We start from the raw sequence: 17,407 nt of genomic DNA, 5'->3' as shown, positions 1-17,407 counted from the left end.
TCTTTCTTTCTATTAGGCTAGATCTACAGCAGCTATACATATACGTATATATTTATACTTTTTATTTTATCACCCAGGAAAGAAAGTCAACACTCATTAAAGAAAAGTACTAAAGTACTCTGAGTATTTTTTTCCCCCCATTTTTAAAGAATATATTAAAACACTTACCTGACCCAGAAGTTGCAGCCAACCAATCAGTGGCAGGAAAGTGCTCTCATTGAAATCAGTGGGAGAGCTTGCTGCGCATGTGCATAGTGTTCTCTGAGCCGCCTCTGTAGTGGGAAGTATATCATGTGGCCGAACATCTCCTCCGCGCAAAATAACCGAGGAGCGAGGAAAGGGGCACAAGAAACTCCACGAAAACGTAAAGTGCATGTGACGACTGGGGTATCTTTTATTCAATATTATTATTAAACGTAACCTATTCATGTGGTCCAGAATGCTTCCGATATGTATGATATTTAAGGCCGTATCTTGCCATGCAAACATTTTTATTTAAAATATTATTATATTATCTTAACATAGCTATGTTACAATTACATTTATTTTTAAGGCCATCTTAACTGTATGAGCAAAATTAAACCTAAAATATATATATATATATATATATATATATATATATATATATATGTGTGTTAATAACAAACAGTGCCAATTAAGAGAAAATAAGATCTTTTTTTTTTTCTTCGATAAGAAATTGGCTCTACTATCTTAAAAAGCATGCTTTATATATTAGAGGTCAAGATGCTTCTCTGCTAATATTACATTTAGATATTGTTGTAAGCATCTTCATTTTGTTTCCTCTCCTAATATTAAATTTAGATAAAATGAAGACGCTTACAATTAATGTTTCCTTTGGTTTTCACCAGGCATCCAAGCTGCTTGTCGTAAACCCATAAAATAAAGTAATTTCAGCGCAGATGTATTTGATTTTCGTGTGCTATTCTGTTATTTGCATGCTAAACTTGATGGTGGAAGGAGTTACATTAAATATTTAATGTATGTGTCAATGCCTTATTATTTTTAACACAATGTGGGTATAACTTTAAGCAGACTTAAAGATATTTGATTTGTAAATATACAGAGATCAAAACATGGAGAAAGACTGCTTATTTTTTTTTTTTATAAAATGTGTCTGGTCAGCCTGTGTGAACCGATTTGCCCCACGGTAGGTTTAAGCTTCAAGATGTCCTATCCATCTAGAACAGACCAGCATTGAGAAGGTGATTACTTCCCATGTTCAGTCGAGCACAATGATCATTATTGATTATACAGGGCTAGAACACGATAATGAAACAACTGCAGTCTTCAATAATAGGTGTTGATAGATCACCAGGATCGCACCAATCTGTGTTTCCACTAAGAAAATTTAACCTGTTCAGCAGGGATTGGCGTGTATACTTCTGACAGACTAGGGGAAGAACAGAAGAAATATGATTCTATGATGCACGTTTGAAGACGCATGCAACAAGGGGGGTGATGGACCTCTACTCATCTTCTCTCATCGATTGAATGCAGTTGCCCAATAGGACACTAAGGCTAGCTGCTGAGGGCCCATGCATTAATCATTTCACATTTTGATAACCTGTGTTTTTAGCTGTAGTTTGGATAGCAGTCAATGGATGTATAGATGGTGATTAAGATTTTGAATATACAATATTCTAGTGTAGGATAAATAATAAACAAAATACAAAGGGAAAAATTAAATTTTATAGATAAATGTGTTTTTTGGAAAAGCCAACTGTTGTGTCCTTTGTAACCCCCTGTTCACTTATTATAATGCTTTCCTTGTTCTAGGCTCGTGCACTAACTGCTCAGACTGCAGAAACTGACACCATCCGTTTTTTGGTGGGGACACAGTCTCTGAGATATGATAACCAGGTGAGTGGTGATCAATAGTGATCTAGAAATTAAACCTGTACACATTATTAATACATTGTTCCACTTTTTTTTATTAATCTGTGTTACATGTATATGTGACTGTGTCTACCATGATAAAACTCTTAGAAATCACATTTTATTTATATATTATATAGTTTGGACAATAAAGAAAAAAAAAAAACAATTTTTTTCTTCCTAGATTCACGTTATAGATTTTGATGATGAGAACAATATCATTAATAAAAACGTCCTGCTTCACCATGCGGGGGAAATCTGGCAGATCAGTGCTAACCCGGCCGACAGGAATGTGCTTGCGACCTGCTACAATAAAAGTGAGTAACACCGACGTCTCTACAGGGGAAAAGTCTACCGTAAGCGATCAGAAATAAAAAATTTTTCATAAAACATGGAAATTCGTTTCTGGGTACATAGGTACTGTAGCCTGGGACGCCAGAATGGAAACAGTTTCCCTAAATCATTTTTAGTTAAAAATAAAAGGGCATGCCTTGGAGGTGGTGCCATGTGGAGGGTCATAACAGAGACCAACACATGGTAGGCGACGCTAGGCCTCATAGGGCTCTCAGCCACTATCAGAGGTACACTAAGGCAGGTGTGAGAGAAGAACTGGGACCAAGTGCCTGTCTATGTAGAGTGATAGTTCTACTTGCACAATTTGAAGAGAGAGTACAGGCCTTGGTCTCCGCTGACTTGTGCTCCCTTAGCCTGGGACAACACAATTCTTTCCCCGGTTTCCCAGTCACTAGCCGATACTCAGTGTAGGGTATAAACAAAATGAAGACTGCTTTATTTTTCACACACGGCTGGATATAGCCAGCAAAGCACACATTAACATAACTCAAGATATTGGGATACAACCCATCCCCTTAATCTGCCTTCCAGAGACAACAGGGTCAGTAAAGGGGTTAACAATACAATAGGGTCCCAACCCTGTAGTGGTGGAACTGGAGGGGGGGGGCTGGCTTATACAACATATTAGTACACCATGTGGCCCCAGTGATGGAGAGTTCCATCACAATCATAAACTGGAGGAGTTGATTATTCTGGAATCTTTCACGGTAAAGATACTCTATCCTCTTGCGTAGCGATTGACTCCACTCAGTGTGTATATAACGTGTACACATTATAGCACTGTGTCAGTAAATGCATGGATTACACCGATCCTCCATAACATTATGACCAGCTGCCTGATATTGTATATATAGTTTTCAAAAATATATGATTTGATGGGGTAAATGGAATTGGAGTTCTTCAAAGATGTCCCAAATAACACAAGGGAGCAAGATGACCACATGTTAAAAAACAAAAACAAACAAAAAATAAACAAAAACTGAATTACGCATGTGGCCTTTTCTCTTCCAAACAACCCGACAATATTTATAGTAAATTATGATACAAATAATGAAACACTAAATGAGTACAATTTTTTTTTTTTAAAAAAAAAGCTCTGTCCTTTGGAGGTCAAGCACTCCTTTACTGCACTTGGAATGGTCTTTGTACATTACTGAGTGGTTTACTCTGTCCATTTTAAAGTCCTACATGAATTAGAAAACGTTGTTGGCGATGACTGAGCTGTAGCCAACCTGACTACACGTAGACCAAGTACCGCAGTACAGGGGGCAGAACATTGCTCTCAATGGAAAGGATTCTGAGGCTCCAAAGTCCAATCATCAACAGACTAGATTTTTATATGAATTACTTATTTTCTGCTGTGCTGTATGTGAGAGCTGCCGTATTGCTGCTTATTATGTTTTAACCTATAGACTTCCCTAGTAATAGCTTTACAGAGGAACTGAATAGTTGTAAATAATCAATAATGTCAGAGTCTTGTGTGCAGTTTGCAAAAAAAAAAAAATGCAGATACTAAAGAGCTTGAACGAACAATGAAGTTGATGTCATTCATTTTCTTAGTTTTAAGAAGCTCCAGGGCTACAAACTGATCTGATATTCCCGTTTGAGCACAGGTGGCATAATCAAAATTATTGAAATTGCTAAAATCACTATTCAGTTAGGTTATCCAGAAACTGTGATCCATTTACCATCTTTGTAGCTCAGAGTTTGTTGATGATGACGATAATGACAGTTATAGGCTAAGAAATGGAACTACAGAAAAAATGCTATTTTTACAATGGTTTTCCTTACGTATTTATAGAAAGGCTTACAATAATTCTTACTGCCTCTTTAACCATTTTTTCCTTTAGAAAATCCCTTTGTAGAAAACAATTGACCAACTTGAGCTTTTACTTATTTGGAGTTTGGTCATATAAGAAAGTCTGTTCCTTTTGACTGCCAATTGTACCTCATCCAGTTTGACAGCATGTGGTCATAATTAGACTTTCACAGCCCTGTAGGTTACTCGGGATACATATCAGATTAATATGTATCTTTTCCGTGGCTGGTACTTCCTTCTTTATAATGCTGTTCAAGTTCCAACCATGCTCGTTACTGGTTCACACAAGAATTAATAACTGAATAGGAAAGAATGAGCATGTACAATTCAGACAGACAAGAACTGAGATGCTCTAGTGAAGTGCATAGGAAATTTTGTGATAGATGAGGTCAATTTTGCCAACAGCCTGAAAGAATATTTCACCTCTGTATTCGTGAAGCAAGCTGGATTTAATATCCCACTGACTAGGATAAATTATTCAGCGAAGGAAGGTGAAATGCCAAAAGGACTGTAGATCATTCCGAAACAGAGTAGTTAGAAAAATTAGAACAATGAAACCTAGACAAAGCCTGAAACCTGGAGCCGTATACAGATCTCTGAATTTCTACGGATGCTGAAAAGTACCATCAAGAGCCTCTGCCTTATCGTGTTAAACCCTAAACCGCTCTCTCATTGTATTTTTTGCTTTGTATGACTGGAAGTAGTTTTCATGGATTCTTGTAGAACAGACAAAAAAACATTGACCTTCTTGATCGAGAAGTATTGGCAAAATACCATACTACCTGGTGTAAGCAATTTCTAAAAATAAAATCAAACAGGTGGAATAAATACCAACAAATGATTATAGCAAGTGATCGAAATAAACTAAGACTACAAGCAACAGTTCATCTCACAAATTGCCCTTTAACTTGAATTTGCAAAAGACCCATTACAAGCCAAAATGGCTTGTAATAGCAGCTACACGTGGCGATGAATCCAAAATAATTTTTGTCACTTTTGCAATTCATTTTTATAAATTTCGTCGAAGGTCGCCCTTGTTTTCGTTGGTTCATATGAACATAAAATTTTACTTAAAAATAAAGTTTGTACGAAAACCAATGCACAAGTCTATATAGTAGTTTTTCATTTTAAGAAATCTGTAACTTGTCCCTAAAAAATTAACAAGCAGATGCCTATAGGTGGCAGCATGTGTGTCACATAGGGGTAGAAATCAATCCTGCTCCCTACTGCCCTCATGTGCCGTCTTATTCTATGTTTTGCCCTATTTTTATATTTGTTTCTCTTTTTTGAAAGAAAAAAATCCGAGTCTATGCTCACCGAGACCTAGAAAATGAGCAAATGATCAGGGAATCCTTACTATATTTTCATAAGGCCAACCCTACGCGGTTTCTCCTGAGACAGCCCAACATGCAGAACGTCATCAGTGAGATTTGCAAACCAATTTAAATACACAAAAAGTCGGACCTTTCTCGCGAGAGATGCTCCCCAGGGATGGTCTTTCATTATGGAAGTCACCGAGATAAAAAGGTTTCACTTTAACTAGTCTGCAGTGGATTACAGAATAAACCTGTCCCTCTGTTGCAAATAACACAAAATCGCGGCAGTTTCATCAGTGGCACTATTCTGTCGTGCACGTGGCACCTTTGCAGATCTTTTTTTTTCAATGTGAGTAGTTTTGATGGATTCTTCTAAAACAGACAAATATACATTTCTTGACTGTCAGAAGTATTGGAAAACTACATATTACCCGTGTAACCCGGAGTTGTTAATGGTTAATTACAAAGTTCTTCTTCTAATCTTAAATCTAATAAAAAAGAATACAGAGAAAGGATCCTATAACTCCGATTTATTAATGAAAGCAAAGGCAAAAAGGTAAGATGTATGTCAAAGTGTATCACTCATTTACACCAACCTCTTTATTACACTCTTAATATTTATCATGTGTCACTTGGACACATGGGAAGCCTTACATCAGTGGTTGATGTAAATTCCATGATTTGATCTTAAACCAGACCTAAATTAGCAAAATCCTAGAATCCTAGCTTAAATCCACAAGGGTTATAGACCTAAGAACGCTTAGGTCTAAAACTGGATTGTATGCAAGGCATGGTCGGGGGGGGGGGGGGATTTAAAATTTCCAATTTAACCCCTAGTTTGAGAGTAAATGCAGACTGCTCCAGAAGTTGGAACAAATGGTTATGTCTGTTGATATCTGGTTAAACATTGGATACCCGTTCTAGGGCCAGCCCTGGTCTGAATAAATCCTTTAATGATCCTTCTTACCTCCTGGGATATAAATGGGGCACATTTAATATTTTATGTGGCGAGCCACACACACCTGAAATGTCGTCGTTCTGCCGGAAAGCATTCCAAAACATCTCTTGTAGAGGAGAGAGTGGCCACCCATGCCTTGTTCTGCCAGTTAATTGGGAGGCCATCCCCATTAGAAGACCTTGGCTGCTCCTACATAATGCTCAGTTAAGTCCATGAAATGAGGTTCAAGAAATGTTGCATGTTGCAGGGCCATTCCAGCATTTTTTGCAGAGAAACTTGTCTGGGTTGGTCGTTATATCTCATAATGAAGTGCGTGAGCCGCAAGTCTCCTACATGCTTCTTTTATCAAATTGCATCCCGGTTCATTGAATTTCATGCCTTTAGAAGTTTTAGACACTTGAAATATCACACTCTTTCCCTGACTGCCAAACAACGGGGCAAAGTACAGGGTGTGGGGACGGAAGGATAAATCTTGACAGAGAACAAATCTCTGAAACATTCAGAAACGTACCAAGTCTAAATGTATGGGGGGGAAAAAAGGAGATCACGAGTAACGTATCTGCTGGAGATTTTTGAACTTATTGTCAAGCCTATAGACAAAGGGAAACCTGTGGACACAATTTAACTCGATTTCTGAAAAGCATTTGATATAATGAGCTGCACAAAAGGTTCATCTACAAAGTCAATAGCGGGAATGGAGGAAATTTGGCTTGAGAACAAAGGACATCTTAAATGGAACAGGGTATCACTGCAAAGGGAAGGGTTCTATGCAATTTCTTATTTCCTTCACTATTATGAAGCCTTATTATGAAGGATTATGGGCGTTTTTAGTTACCAAATGATACCTTGTGATATTCATCTACTATGAATTTATCCACTATGACCGTAGCTAGTATATTTTTTATCTACTTATGTAAATGATAACGTTAGAATTTCAGTTGGGAAAAATTGGAATTCTTTCCCAAAACATGTTGCTTCAAATTCATCAGCAGATCTAATAGTTATTGATTCATGAAAGGGCAACCCTTATTTTTAGGATTGCAATCGGGGTTAGTAATCCATGTCGCTTTGTATTGTTTCAAGTTCATTGAACATAAATTGATAAAAGGTTTATTATTTTTTTTTTTATGCGATTTTTGTTTTTAAATACAGAGATCGGCCATTTGCTTTCTGAAGTCTCAAGATACTTATCCATATGTTCAACGATAAACTTGATAAATCTTGTGGAAAGCTATTCATGGAATAGTTGTGGCTATCGTAGGCACAAAGGGAGGGGACAACTCCATATTTAATGGTTTTCTAATGGGATCTCCAACAAGCTTATATAGGTGTGATAGTCAGGTGTCACTTTTGGTCATATAGTGAAGTCCATGTATATGTATGTATGTATATAAAGAAATATTTTTAAATAAGAATTGGTTAAGAAAGCAGTTCCCTGGATTGAGTGACCTAAATCGGCATGCATTATTACCCAGTCTTCCATGGGGATTAAAGCCACCTAGATTTAGGCTCTTCTGTGTAGAATGGTAATTTAAACGGTATAAGGGGCAAGGTATGTCGTACAGTCCTATCCTAATAAGTGAACGCTGTAGCACATTTTCATTCTGCATTCAGCTTTTAGTTTCTAGGTTACTAAAAGGGTTATTTCCTTTCCATGTCACAGTTTCCAGTCCGCTGGCTCTTTTTGAATACTGTAGGCGTTTCGTTCCATACTTATTCTTCATAGCATGGGGGAAGTGCTAAAAAATAATTCAGCACTTCATGCAGAGGTGTCTCTGTACCTTCTCCAGTTGCGTGCACACACGCACGCAGAAGTAATGAGCCTCTTGGCAGACCAGGGCTGGGAAAAGATAAGGGGGCAATTCGTGCAATGCATAAATAAGCAGCCCCCCACATTAAAACCCTAGCCGCATACACACCCACTTGCTATAAATTCTCCACAGCCGTTTTAGTGATTGTTCTGTTTTGCTGATGAGAGAAATCAAGCAATCATGAAATCCTTTAGCATTTTGCTATTTCGATCCGCCAAGCGTGGTGCGTGCTGCTCATTAGGAAGAGGGGGTGCAAGCGGGGAGGGGGAGTGGTGGAATAATAAGCCCCTTGGTTTGTCAATGGGAAAGAATGAGCTTTTTTAAAGCTGGCTGCTTGTTCCCATCACATAGGGAGCATTAATGGGCACCAGCTGTGCTGCAGCTATAGCCGCTCTGGCACTTCAGCTCTGCACAGCGCGATACCGTGTGGCGATGGCGCAGAAGTGTCTCCCGTGCCGTATCAGGAAGTATACACTTCACTTGTCGTTCCCAGGGCAACAGATTAACCATAGACAACTGGCCATGCACTGCCCTTGCAGATCAAAGAGTGCCCACCACTGCCTCCTGCTCCAGTGTAGATGTCAACAGGCAGCGTGATATAGGAAGAATTGCAAGTGGAGTTTCAAGGTTACGGACGGGGATCGTATCCGACCACAAAACAAAAAGCCAGTTCAGACATATTTTAGCGAGATTCGTCTTTGTTTTTCAGCATCCAAATCCTTTCATCTTTTTTGAAGCAGCCGCTGTACAGTCGGTGCGGGGATTAAAGACACCTAGATTTAGGCTCTTCTCTGTAGGATCGATAAGCAAGGAAACCATAAATTATCACCTCTTCTCCCGTGACCTTGTCTCAAGTGCTTCGAGAACCGCCTTTAATAGCCAGCTATCGTGCTGCGAAAATATCTGCTCCATCCACCATTCAATACATGTTACAGTAGAACAGGTTCTCCACACCACGTAATTTCACATTCATCTGGAACAGACTGCAAAGGGAGCACACCCGGTCATCTGCTGTCTCTTTGTGTTTAGAACAAAAAACACACTTTCTATTAGCAGTTCTAGACACGTGTAGGGAATAAGGTGTGGAGGGCATTAAAGGATCACGAAACAATCACAGATGAGGTGACACCGAATGCTCAGAGCATTGTGTTCTTGGCTTCTTCAATTCAAATCCTGTGTCCACACAGTGAATGGAAGAGGCATGCAGTATTCTTGCACCTCATTTCTTAAAGATGCACTTAATATTCTGTAAATGCGGACAGCGAGTATAGACCACATTTGCTTTGGCTACGAGCACAACTAGTTGCTAAACATTGGTGAGAACATTTAGTTACAAAATTGGCTCAGATAAAAAATGGGACCAGTGCGTTTTGGCAAACCTGTAATATGTGAACGTTCGGTCATGAGAACACTGGCAGCAGCAAGTGGGTCGCAGGCTGAAGGCCACATTCACGGTTTTATGCCCATCAGTTCAATACACTCTTCAGGTATCCGAGTTGTAAACTTGTATCTGTGTGTAATTAGAGGGTTCTCCGCCAATTAATTGTGCTGTGTGGGCTGTCATAAGCCTTGGGTGATACACAATATGCTGGTGTGTAGTGTGAGCCTTGCAGAGATGTGCCCACATTTGGGTGATGAAATTTGATCTATACACTGTGGTGGCCAAAATACATGCATATGTGTTGGCTAGAAATGTAGATTCATGCGATCAGCAGGTATGCATTGGCTTGCTACACGCAGGACTTAATCCTACAATTGTTTGCACTGCCATATACATAGCTTTACATCTAAATACTGTATGTGTGTCTTTATATATGCTGGCAGTATAGGATAACACAGCTTACAGACCTTGTATTTTCCAGCAGACGGAAGGTTTGAAAATGCCTCTTGTTGCACTCTAGAGAACTCCACGTTCTAACCTGATTATCTGATTTTCAAACAATAATCCTACAGGTACATAACAGGAAAAATAAGTGTTCCTCCTTAGCTTGGAATTCAACGGTTTGGCTCTCTGGAAACCCAAACTTTGCTTTTCGAGACATAGCCCTGTCATCAACCCCTCACTGGCGAAATGTGGATAAGATTAGACGGCATTGATAGGAAATTGCTTAGCTGGCGGATTTTCCCCTTGCACCCCCCCTTTCCTCTCCTCTTCCCCAACCCTGCCTATGAACACTGTGAGAGCTCAAAATCACAGCAAATGTATGCAGCCAAGCTGCGTCTCTGGCAGTCGCAGGGTTACACAGCATGAGGAGATGTAAGGAACAAAAGGCGGATGATTGAACAGCTGTGAGTTGTAATGCTTGCTAACGAGTCCCCACACAGCTGTAATCAGAATCCAGACCTGTTATCCCACTGATTCCTTATGCAGAATTTCCGACACAAAATCTTTAACCCTCTCGGCGCATTGCAGGTTCTTCCCTTTCATGAAGGGTTAATGTCTCCGCACACACCTCTGCATCTGCTAAGATGATTTAAGTTTCACTGTCAGGACTCGGGTGATCAGGTCGGGTAGGAGCCCATGCGCAGGGGATACTTGGGGTTCAGTATGTAACCCACGGTGCATGATTATGCAAACAAAGACACCACAAACAGAAATCCAGGTAATGCAGTGTATTTCAGGTATATAACAGGGCCAGCAAATAAGGGTAATATAGTCTAAGCAAGTAACCGGACGTATGGCAAAATAAAATACAGGTAATAAGTCTTTTGGCAGGGAGCCCGCTTGGAAGGGCGCAACAGACAGAGAGCCCGCTTGGAAGGGCGCAACAGACAGAGAGCCCGCTTGGAAGGGCACGAAAGGCACACAGCCCGCTTGGAAGGGCACGACAGACAGAGAGCCCGCTTGGAAGGGCACAACAGACAGAGAGCCCGCTTGGAAGGGCACGAAAGGCACACAGCCCGCTTGGAAGGGCACGAAAGGCACACAGCCCGCTTGGAAGGGTACGAAAGGCACACAGCCCGCTTGGAAGGGTACGAAAGGCACACAGCCCGCTTGGAAGGACACAAAGCAGGGAGTCCACTTGGAAGGACACAATAGCAGGGAGTCCACTTGGAAGGACACAATAGCAGGGAGTCCACTTGGAAGGACACAATAGCAGGGAGTCCACTTGGAAGGACACAATAGCAGGGAGTCCACTTGGAAGGACACAATAGCAGGGAGTCCACTTGGAAGGACACAATAGCAGGGAGTCCACTTGGAAGGACACAATAGCAGGGAGTCCACTTGGAAGGACACAATAGCAGGGAACCAGGAACAGTACAGGTGCAGAGCCACAGCAGGAAGGTCCATAGACTTCAATACAAAGGCCCTGACTGAAGGGCAGGGCAGGTTCATAAAGGCAGGGTAATCCAGGTAACAAGGCCCAGCTGGATGTAGTCTAGGGCTCAACCCAGGTAACAAGGCACACCTGAGTTCTGAGTGCTCCAGAGGGTGGAGGGTGGCCACTAGTGGTTGCAGATGTAAACACCACAGGTATTAAAAAAGCCATGGTTCAGGCAGCGAAATATTGGTTCCTGACAGTACCCCCTCCCCAAGGAGCGGTCACTGAACGCGAACAGACTGAACAAAATCTGTACACCTTTAATAAACTGAGCAGAAGGGTGTACTTAACGTGATTTCTTCTTCTTCTTCTTCTTTTTCGGTAAAGCTTGTTCACAGATCTCCAGGTCTTCCTTTCTGATTATATTGCCATTAGAGGTAATAACACAATCAAAGGAAAGGTTATCTGTGGTGCAATCGTAGGTCAAATTAGGACTGGATGCTGAAGAAGTTGATGAGAAGGTATGATTCAGTGCTTTCTCTTTCCATGTACCAGGGGTCACATAGCTGCCCTGTACCCAGGGCACTACTGGGAGCAGGGGGGTAGTACCAGAACTGCACTGGGTCAAAACGGGAGAAGCAGGCTTGGTATGGGAAGCATTGATGGAAGGCCCCTTCTTCCTCAGAGATGGAATAGGGTCATGTATCTTTGCTATCAGTCCAGAGGTGATACTAGGGGCTATGGTAGTCTCTGGTGTATCACACTTTGCTGAGGTAGCAGTGATAGGAGTTGCAATCACGGCTGAACAGAAAGCAATAGGAAGTTCATCCATATGGGAGCAACCCACACTGCCACAGACTGTAGGATCACAGACGCTGCATTCCATCACAGAACAATCATCAGGCTTCAGCTGGACATCCACCGGAGTTTGAGAAGCACCAGGAATCACCAGGGTTGGTATATACTCCATGGGTTCACTATCCTGGGGAATAAAGCTACTTCCCCTTTTAGCAGAGCTCTGTGGTTGTGACGTAGACTGCTCAATCGGTACAGAGGGTTTAGGAGGTTTCAGAGGACATTGGGTGATCCAGTGTCCCTTTTTGCCACAGTAAAAGCAAGATTCCTCATCACGCCTTTGTTGTAATTCGGTTGTGGTAAGGGGTTCACGTTTCCTAGATTTCCTAGGAGATTCCTTTTTAACACTGGTAACAGGCTTGTTGGATTTCTCAGGTGATGTAGCAGGTGTAGGTGAATGGTCTTCATGAGAGTGATTGGAGTTGGAGTCCCAGATTTGCATTAATGATTTGCACAGTTCAAGCAAGCATTCTCCTATCATTTTGATGACTGAAAGTAACCCCGCTGACTCCTTGTAATGGCCTTTGTATTCTGTCAGGACTCGGGTGATCAGGTCGGGTAGGAGCCCATGCGCAGGGGATACTTGGGGTTCAGTATGTAACCCACGGTGCATGATTATGCAAACAAAGACACCACAAACAGAAATCCAGGTAATGCAGTGTATTTCAGGTATATAACAGGGCCAGCAAATAAGGGTAATATAGTCTAAGCAAGTAACCGGACGTATGGCAAAATAAAATACAGGTAATAAGTCTTTTGGCAGGGAGCCCGCTTGGAAGGGCGCAACAGACAGAGAGCCCGCTTGGAAGGGCGCAACAGACAGAGAGCCCGCTTGGAAGGGCACGAAAGGCACACAGCCCGCTTGGAAGGGCACGACAGACAGAGAGCCCGCTTGGAAGGGCACAACAGACAGAGAGCCCGCTTGGAAGGGCACGAAAGGCACACAGCCCGCTTGGAAGGGCACGAAAGGCACACAGCCCGCTTGGAAGGGTACGAAAGGCACACAGCCCGCTTGGAAGGGTACGAAAGGCACACAGCCCGCTTGGAAGGACACAAAGCAGGGAGTCCACTTGGAAGGACACAATAGCAGGGAGTCCACTTGGAAGGACACAATAGCAGGGAGTCCACTTGGAAGGACACAATAGCAGGGAGTCCACTTGGAAGGACACAATAGCAGGGAGTCCACTTGGAAGGACACAATAGCAGGGAGTCCACTTGGAAGGACACAATAGCAGGGAGTCCACTTGGAAGGACACAATAGCAGGGAACCAGGAACAGTACAGGTGCAGAGCCACAGCAGGAAGGTCCATAGACTTCAATACAAAGGCCCTGACTGAAGGGCAGGGCAGGTTCATAAAGGCAGGGTAATCCAGGTAACAAGGCCCAGCTGGATGTAGTCTAGGGCTCAACCCAGGTAACAAGGCACACCTGAGTTCTGAGTGCTCCAGAGGGTGGAGGGTGGCCACTAGTGGTTGCAGATGTAAACACCACAGGTATTAAAAAAGCCATGGTTCAGGCAGCGAAATATTGGTTCCTGACATTCACGGTGTCCTTCTTTGGAAACAAAACAGAGAATTTGATAGCTCTAATTAAAAGGAGGAGGGATGCTAGGACAAGAGGTCATAATCCCAAACTAGAGGCTTAACTACTGTATTTGCTCGATTAGAAGACGACCCTGATTATAAGATGACCTCCCCAAAATTTGAATAGTAATTTAGGAAAAAACGCCTGAAGATAAGACTACCCTATAGAAAATAAGTTTTACTAGTAAATATTGATTCACATGTAAACTATTTTTTCATATTTAATAAGAACTTTGAGAAAAATGCATTTTTGTTATTTTCTATATATTTGCCAACCTGTCCCCAAGTTATGCATATCTGCCCCCCAGATATGCCGTATACCCCCTTATATGCCACTCTGCCCTAGATATGCTGTATACCCTCCTATATGCCACTCTGCCTCCCAGATAAGCCTTTTAGCACCCCTATATACCACTCTGCCCCTGAGATATGCCTTATACACCCCTATATGCCACTCTGCCTCCCTGCTATTCCTTTTAACCCCCTATATGCCACTCTGCCTCCCTAATATTCATTTTCAACCCCCTGTATGCCACTCTGCCTCCAGAAAGCCCTTATATCCCCCCATATGCCACTCTTACCCACCCCCGACTTACCAGTGCTTCCCTAGACTTGTCCCCCATGCTTCAGATTCCTTGGTGTCTAGACGGGCGGCCGGCAACCTCCACTGCTGCCGCTGGCACTTCAGCCGAGGCTTCTATGAATGAGCCCCGGAAGGTCATGTGATGCCGGCACTCCATCATAGAAGCCCCAGCGGAAGTGTCGGCACCAGCTGAGGTTGTCTGCGCGCATAGCACAGACGGCCACCGGCTGCCAGAGAGGAGGATCCGGGTCCCCTGCAGCGCTGCAGGGGAGCTGGATCTTAGTCTTGTAGTCAGACCTCTAATTTAGTGATGTGATATAAGAAGCACCTTGTGCATCCTTGGTAATAACTCCAGAAGCCGTTAGCAGCCATGGTTATTTTCCAGCTTCAAAGGGTCCCCTAAGGCCATGTTATGCTCCTGGATCTAACCTGTTTGTAGAGTTAATTGTTGCCTTTATTTACTTCTCTGCACAGTAATGGGACATTCTTGAATTCTTCAGTTGTAGCTGATGGATGGCTGGGTCCACACACTTATCACTATTTCCCAAAAGAGCAAATCCTATGCTTGTGCCTGAATCTCGCACCCCTGTATTTTCCAAGAATTACCATTTGTATGCAGCATTCTCTTTCTACGTGATTTCAGAACTCTTCAGAACCTCTTTTTTAAATGCTTTAGGCATAAGTGTGTGTTTAGTTTATTGTCAACAAAGCAATAAGCATGATATAAAGATGTCTCTTTATTAGTTAGAGGAGTCATTTTGGCCATTTTTTTTTTATTATTTCTTGAAATGTAAGATAAAAATTAAACCCCCCCTGCCTTTTCTGTGTCTGCAGATACAGTGGATATAAAAAGTCTACACACCCCTGTTAAAATGCCAGGTTCTTGTGATGTTAAAGATTAAGACAAAGATAAATCATGTCAGAACTTTTTCCACCTTTTAATGTGACCTATAACATGAGCAATTGAATTGCAGAACAAGCTGAAATCTTTGAGTGGGAGATAAAATAAAACCTCCCAATAACCTGGTTGCAAAAGTGTGCACCCCTCTTATAACTGGGGCTGTGGCTGTGTTCAGAATTAACCAATGACATTCAAACTCATGTTAAATAGTCATTACACACCTGCCCTCCTTTAAAATGACTCTGATTAATCACAAATAAAGTTCAGCTGTTCTAATAGGATTTACCTGACATTTGCTTAGTTGCATCTCAGAGCAAAAGCTATGGTCTGCAGAAAGCTTCCAAAGCATCAGAGGGATCTCATTGTTGAAAGATATCAGTCAGGAGAAGGGTACGAAATAATTTCCAAAGCATTAGATATACCATGGAACACGGTGAAGACAGTCATCATCAAATGGAGACAATATGGCGCAACAGTGACATTACCAAGAACTGGACGTCCCTCCAAAATTGATGAAAAGATGAGAAGAAAACTGGTCAGGGTGGCTTACAAGAGTCCTACTGCAACATTAAAGGAACTACAGGAATTTCTGGCAAGAACTGGCTGTGTGCTACATGTGCTACATGTGACAACACGTATTCTTCATGTGAATGGGCTATGGGGTAGGGTGGCAAGACATAAGCCTTTTCTTACAAATAAAAACATCCAGCTGAAGTTTGCAAAAACAAACATCAAGTCCCTCAAAAGCAGGTGGGAAAGTGTGTTATGGTTTGATGAAACCAAGGTTGAACTTTTTGGCCATAATTCCAAAAGGTATGTTTGATGCAAAAACAACACTGCACATCACCCACAGAACACCATACCCACAGTGAAGCATGGTGGTGGCAGCATCATGCTTTGGGGCTGTTTTTCTTCAGCTGGAACTGGGGCCTTAGTCAGGGTGAATGGAATTAAGAACAGTTCCAAATACCAGGCAATTTTGTCACAAAACCTTCAGGCCTCCGTTAGGAAGTTCACCTTTCAGTACAACAACCCAAAGAACACATCCAAATCCACAAAAGCATGGCTTCACCAGGAGAAGATTAACATTTTGGAATGGCCTAGCCAGAGCCCAGACCTGAATCCAATAGAACGTCTGTGGGGTGATTTGAAGAGGACTGTGCATAGGAGATGTTCTCGCAACCTGACAGATTTGGAGCGCTATTGCAAAGAAGCTGTGCCATGCTAATAGACTTCTACACAAAAAGACTGATTGTTGTAATAAAATCAAAAGGGTGTGCACACTTATGCAACCAGGTTATTGTGAGTTTTCTTTTGTTGTTGCCCTCAAAGATTTCAGTTTGTTTTTCAATTGAATTGTTCACATTATAGGTCACATTTATAGTGGACCTTTCACATCACAAGAACCTGGCATTTTAACAGGGGTATGTAGACTTTTTATATCCACTGTAGCCCTTCTTAGTGACAGAGAAGTTACACACTTCCTTTACTTTTAATGTTGTAAGCCTAGCCTATTTAGCACGTGGCTCATGGCATACATGAGTTGAACTTGACTCAGTCTGGTACTCGGCCTCCAGGGGGCATTGCTTTCAGATATGCCCTGGTCAGTGTGAACTTGCAGTTAAAAGTGCTCCAGGAAAGTATTAAAGAATATTTGGTCTTCATCCACAACATCCAGCCAGACATCTCCCTGCCGCTTCACGACACGTCAGGCCTGGACTCGATAGCCAGCACCACTAACTCCCTGCTGACTGATCAAGTGTGATGGGTCTCAGTGTGAGCAGTGGTACACCGTTATGACATGAATGCCTGATTGCGAGATCCGTGCATTCCCCTCATCGTCAATGCTGGGGAGTTCTGAGTGAATAGAGTAAGAAGCAGTGTTTCTCTGTCTTTCAAGAAGTGGGGTAAAAGTCCTAAATAAAGTTAAAAAGGAAAACAAACATCACAGAGATCCAAAAGAGATTTCCAAAAGGACATCCATTTGACCTAGCGCTAAAAAATTATAAAAACATAAAAACACAATGCTTCTCTACCTCCAAAACCCCTTAAACCGCATTAAACAAAA

At 42.0% G+C, this 17,407-nt stretch overlaps 1 protein-coding gene across 1 annotated transcript in view; it reads left to right on the top strand.

Moving 5' to 3' along the window:
- The first annotated feature begins 291 nt into the window (after window positions 1–291).
- Window positions 292–17,407, top strand: part of LOC149278238 (EARP-interacting protein homolog) — a 65,446-nt gene continuing 48,330 nt past the window's right edge. The window contains exons 1-3 of the mRNA XM_089502175.1: window positions 292–387; window positions 1,798–1,881; window positions 2,081–2,213. Coding sequence (XP_089358301.1) covers window positions 292–387; window positions 1,798–1,881; window positions 2,081–2,213 — 313 coding nt within the window. The remainder of the gene's footprint in view (window positions 388–1,797; window positions 1,882–2,080; window positions 2,214–17,407) is intronic.

This window comes from Sceloporus occidentalis, unplaced genomic scaffold (genome assembly GCF_023333645.1).
Source record: "Sceloporus occidentalis isolate IW3139 unplaced genomic scaffold, rSceOcc1.0.p SCAF_197, whole genome shotgun sequence".
NCBI classification, from domain to species: Eukaryota; Metazoa; Chordata; class Lepidosauria; order Squamata; family Phrynosomatidae; genus Sceloporus; species Sceloporus occidentalis.
The sequence above is the reverse complement of the archived record's forward strand: the minus strand, read 5'-3'. Positions and strand labels throughout refer to the sequence as shown.